We start from the raw sequence: 2,647 nt of genomic DNA, 5'->3' as shown, positions 1-2,647 counted from the left end.
GGGGAAAATTTCCAATCAATAATAGTAAGTTCTGTATGGAAATATGGAATGTACTCAAAGTATATAGAGAATAAAGGGAATATCATTAGCTACTTAGATGGGGGGTGGGGTGGTAGGGGGGTGTATTGGGGTTCTTTTTGGTGGAACAGGTGCACTGATGAAGGGATGGTGGTTTAATCAGTATTTGACTGTGACTTAAACCTGAAAGCTTTGTATTTTTGTTTCTTTCTTTTATTCACGGTGATTCAATAAAATATTTCTTAAAAAAAAACAAACATCCTTTCTTCATGAGTGGCAAAGTGATCTATTACATGTGAAATGGAAAATTAAGGGAGGTAATAAGGCTTTACAAAGGTGGCATTAATGTATTTGAACTGAAGCCCAAAGAAGTTGAAAAGTATTAATGGAGCTCCAAAAACCAATGAGTGGTGATTGTCAGGAGGTTTTAATCAGTTTATAAACATCATGTAATATCTGAGAGTAGAGCAGAACATACTGAAAATAAACAACTCTCATATGCACATTTTTACATCACCTTGACATCCAAATCATGATTCACTAGTGTGACTGGTTTAAATTAACAAAATCTCATTTATATTACTCTAAAAATTCAATGAAGAAATCTTAATCTGTTGTATTTACAAGTTCAGTTTAGATACTTTTGATATTTTATTACCCAAGAGTACATAAACACAACATTCCCCTTCAAATATCCAATGTAATCATTTTTTATTTACTGAAATTTCCTGATAGGTTATGTCAAGATTGTCCATAGAATTTGAAATTCTCTCCTAACAGAGAATACAAAAATGTCATCAACACAGGTATGGTTTATTCTTCTTAAAAACCTTTCTAACAGCTGACATAATGGCTTTATTTCTCAGGCTGTAGATCATTGGATTGAATGTTGGTGGAACTACTGTATACATAATAGTGAGCAGAATGTCTGACACAGTTGGAGAATTCGAGTGAGATTTTAAATACTCAAAGGCACCTGTAGAAAGAAACAATATGACAACAGCGAGGTGGGGGAGGCAAGTGGAAAAGGCCTTAGCTCTGCCCTCAGCAGATGGCATCCTCAGCACAGAAGAGAATATCCTCATGTAGGAGAATCCAATAAAGATAAGACAAAGAAATGCCATGAAAGCCATGAAGGCGGTGACACCGAGCTCACTGATATAGTCATTAGAGCAGGAGAGTTTCAGGATCTGGGGAATATCACAGAAGAACTGGTGAATGATGCGGGGACCACAGAAACGGATGGAGAAAGTAGCTGCCGTATGCATGGCTGCAGATATAGCCCCACTGACCCAGACGCCTGCGACCCCATGGACACAGGTTCTGACGTCCATGATGACATCATAGTGCAGGGGCAGGCAGATGGCCACGTAGCGGTCATAGGACATCAGCGTGAGCATGGCCATCTCAGCATCCGCACAGAGGATGAAAACAAAGCACTGTAAAACGCATTCCCAGAAAGAAATGTCTCCTCTATGCAAGAAAGAGTTAATAATGAATCTTGGGACAGTCATGGAAATGTAGCAAAGATCCAGCAAGGAGAGATGCTTCAGGAAGAAATACATGGGGGACTGGAGACTGTCATCCAGGGAAGTGGTGGTGATGATGAGCATGTTTCCAGCTAAAGCCAACAAGTAGATAACGAGGAACAGAGAAGCATAGACGATTTCTAGCTCAGGCTTGGCAGAAAACCCAGTGAGGAGAAACCCACTGGTCGTGAAATTAGCCATAGTCCATTAACTTCTTAAGAATTTTGGTTGCAAATCACAGGCCCTGCATGGATGCAGTACTGCCCAAATTCTCTAGAGTTGCAAAACAATGTTAAATTATACAAACCAATAAATTAACATGTATCCATAAATCTATTTCTTAACAAACACAAAAATGTTAAATATGTGATAGTAACTCACAAATAATGATTTAATAGTAACAATTACATTACTGTAATCATCAATTAACCAAAATCCTATCAATTAATATGCTATATATTTCTTAGTTAAAATGGCTAAAGAAAAGCTTTGAAATCTATTCTAAAAAATAAAGTTATCTGTCCAATTACTATTGGTTACACAAATGGCCACAATTGTAATCATTTTTTATTAAGTAAAACATGAGAGAACTATTAATTTCTTAAGTAATTTTTACATAACATATTAAGCCTTTTGTACATAATATAGTGATATCATTCAACAAATGTTATTGATCAGGAAAGGAATCTAAAATATGTAATATGTCAAGTTTGTGCATATATTTTGAAAAAGTTCAGAATATTTAACAGAAGAAAATTAGTCTATAAAGTAAAATAAGTTAGTTTACATATAAGTAACACTTTTGTGCAATCAGTAAATAATAAGTATTTAAGAAAATTTCTTCTGGGCCCTGGATATTTCACAAGGCCAGAGTCCTGAGGTACTAACCCATGAGTGAGGCCATGATTTCAATTCTACGCACTTGCAAAAGAGAGAAAAATCTATCTCACAGTGATTTACTTTTTTTTATTGAACACTGTGAGACAGACCCTTAGAAAGCTGCTCATGATTAGATTACAGTCACACAGTGTCCTAACACCCGTCCCTGCACAGTGCACATCTCCCAGCACCAGCGTCCCCAGGTTTCTTCCCATCACTCT

At 36.6% G+C, this 2,647-nt stretch overlaps 1 protein-coding gene across 1 annotated transcript; it reads right to left on the bottom strand.

Annotated features, from left to right (window-relative positions):
* Positions 1-815: 815 nt before the first annotated feature.
* LOC129402328 (olfactory receptor 14J1-like) lies at positions 816-1,748 on the bottom strand. The gene has a single exon (XM_055128438.1). The coding sequence runs from the start codon at positions 1,746-1,748 to the stop codon at positions 816-818; it is 933 nt and encodes a 310-aa protein (XP_054984413.1).
* Between the last annotated feature and the right edge of the window lie 899 nt (positions 1,749-2,647).

This window comes from Sorex araneus, chromosome 2, assembly GCF_027595985.1.
Source record: "Sorex araneus isolate mSorAra2 chromosome 2, mSorAra2.pri, whole genome shotgun sequence".
Classification (NCBI taxonomy): Eukaryota; Metazoa; Chordata; class Mammalia; order Eulipotyphla; family Soricidae; genus Sorex; species Sorex araneus.
This window is presented reverse-complemented; position numbering and strand designations above follow the sequence as displayed.

Coding starts and splice junctions, on each gene's coding strand:
- LOC129402328 (XM_055128438.1), bottom strand. CDS start 1,748: ATGGCTAATTTCACGACCAGTGGGTTTCTCCTCACTGGGTTTTCTGCC.